The 2,143-nt window shown below is 62.8% G+C and overlaps 2 protein-coding genes across 3 annotated transcripts in view; one reads left to right on the top strand and one right to left on the bottom strand.

The window, feature by feature from the left end:
• PIP5K1C (phosphatidylinositol-4-phosphate 5-kinase type 1 gamma) overlaps positions 1 to 548 on the bottom strand; it is a 33,003-nt gene extending 32,455 nt beyond the window's left edge. The window contains exon 1 of the mRNA XM_031557076.1: positions 468 to 548. Coding sequence (XP_031412936.1) covers positions 468 to 548 — 81 coding nt within the window. The remainder of the gene's footprint in view (positions 1 to 467) is intronic.
• The window catches only part of TJP3 (tight junction protein 3), an 11,940-nt gene continuing 9,803 nt past the window's right edge, over positions 7 to 2,143 (top strand). Inside the window, exons 1-2 of one of the 2 annotated variants that reach the window (XM_019609993.1) lie at positions 7 to 26; positions 404 to 524. The gene's annotated coding sequence lies outside the window, so the exon portion shown is untranslated. Of the gene's footprint in view, positions 27 to 403; positions 525 to 2,143 lie in introns of those variants that run through there. The other variant, XM_010724791.3, reaches the window with a different exon arrangement.

Here is a 2,143-nt window from a genome sequence, read left to right as displayed (position 1 = left end):
AGGAAGGGCCCCGGGCCCGTAGCGAGGTGGGGGCCCGGCAGAAGGGATGGGGAGGAAGGCAGGTGGCAGCTGCTGCTGGTGGCAGGGGGTCACATTTTCTCCTGTGGCCCCCCAGCATTGGTGCGGTGGGTGAGCTGGCAGCGTCCCTGCGCCCTTTGGGGCCTGAGGAGAGCGTGGGAGCTCTGGGCAGCACAGGCGGCACAGAACCCCGAGCAGTACCCCATCCTCAGGCACTGCCACCCCGTGTCCCCAGGTGCCCTGTCTCTACCTGGGGCTGAGAATGGGAGCAGATGTGGCTGAGCCACTAGCCTGGGGGAGCAGCAGAGACAGCCCCCCCCGGGATTCCCACTGTGCTGCTGGAGCTGCCCAGGGACCCTCAGCTCCTGTTGTCTCCCTCCTGCAGGCAGCGTCTGGCCCACAAAGGGTTACGCAAGGCAGCACCCAGGAGTGTCACCGCTGCCACCAGCCCTGGCGCTCAGCTCCTTCCTGGTCAGATTCAGCCGCGGGGGACGAGCCACAACACGGTGAGTGCTGGGGAACTGGAACATAGCTATGGGCTGCCTGTGCCCAGCAGCCCCAGGAGGGGGTCTGAAGACCCTCCTGGAGCTCTGCCCCAACTACAGGGACAGAATGGGAAGGGAAAGCCCAGGGCACTCTGGATGCTGGCGGGGACCTGAGCAGAGTGTGGGTCAGAGCCCTCCTTGGGGTGCTGTGGCTGCAAGCTGTGTGGGCTTGAGGATGCAGGGCTGGAACCCTGTCATTGTGGCTCCGCACCCCAGCCTGGAGGCCATGCCTCCATTCCACCTTTGTACACCCAGCTGGGGGTGTACAAAGCACCAGCACCAGGGCGGGATCAGGATCAGCTCTGGGATGCAGCTGGGGCTGGGTCAGGTGCTGGGGGGCTGCTGTTGGGGCTGGAACCTCAGCGATGCCTTCCTGCATGGCTGATGCTAGACAAGGGCTGGATGGCTGGGTAGGCTGTGGGGGCCATCCCAATGTGAGTGGGGCATGTGGGGCTCCTGGTGCATTGGGCTGGACCATGATCTGCTCAGCCCAGATACTGCCTCCCCCTGTGGGGCCACTTTGGGTGCGGGTTGGTTTCTGTCAGGAACCGGCTGAGCCGGCTTCTCTGGCTGCCAGCCTCGGCCTTTAGCTCGAGGCAGGGCCCCCGGGGAGGCGGAGGGCAGAATGGGGGCTTGGTGTCCCCATAGGCAATTCCCGGAGAGAGGGAGCTGCCTGTTGTCCTGCTGTCCCGTCAGCCCCACAAGGGCAGAGAGCTGCAGGATGTAAATGTGAGGTCAGTTCACCATGTCCTAGTGATGTCACTGTGTCTGGGGTCCACTGAAGCTCCCTGTGGGCGGGTGCTGGGGCTGGTTTCGGTGACCGGTGATGTTGGGTGTTGCAGGCCAGCCTCCTGGACTCTGCCCTGTGCTCTCAACCTGGGTTATTCCCAGACCCAGGTGAATGATTGCACCACACTGTTGGCTACTCTACTGGCATTTGGGGGCTCTTTCTGTGTGTCTGGGGCTGCATGCTTGTCCTGAGCTCTGCCCTCTTTGGAGTTGTGTCCCCACTCACTGTGACTCCAGGGACAGGCATTTCCCATGGGCATCAGCATTCATTTTGGATGCCTGTGGACCCACTGGTGCTGTGCTGTGGTTTTCACGTGGGCCCGCGGGGTTTCCAGCCCCAGTTGTCAATGTGAGTGGGCTCAGTGGGGCCCAGAGGTGGTGAGCTGCACTGGGGCCCAGAGCAACCCTTTGGCCCCCGGCAGCACCATGCCGGGACCCCCAGGCAGGACAGGGACCTGTCCTGGTGGCACAGGACAGGCACACAGATAGCAGGGCCAGAGCTGGGGGCTGCTGCCATGACAGGTGGGACAGCAGACAATGGGAGCCCTGAGAGGTCTGCTATGGCAGAAGCATTGACCAACAAGAGCCCTGGCAGATCTGTTGTGGCAGAACCAGTGACCAGTGGAAGACCTGGAAGATCTACTATGGTAGACCCAGTGACCTTTGTAGGTCTGCTATGGCAGAACCAGCGGGTAATGGGAGCCCTGGGAGATCTGTTACGGGAGAGGCAGTGGCCATTCAGAGCCCTGAGCGATTTGCTGTGGCAGACCCATTGACCTCGTGCCGTGCCG

This window comes from Meleagris gallopavo, chromosome 30 (assembly GCF_000146605.3).
Source record: "Meleagris gallopavo isolate NT-WF06-2002-E0010 breed Aviagen turkey brand Nicholas breeding stock chromosome 30, Turkey_5.1, whole genome shotgun sequence".
Taxonomy (NCBI): domain Eukaryota; kingdom Metazoa; phylum Chordata; class Aves; order Galliformes; family Phasianidae; genus Meleagris; species Meleagris gallopavo.
This window is presented reverse-complemented; position numbering and strand designations above follow the sequence as displayed.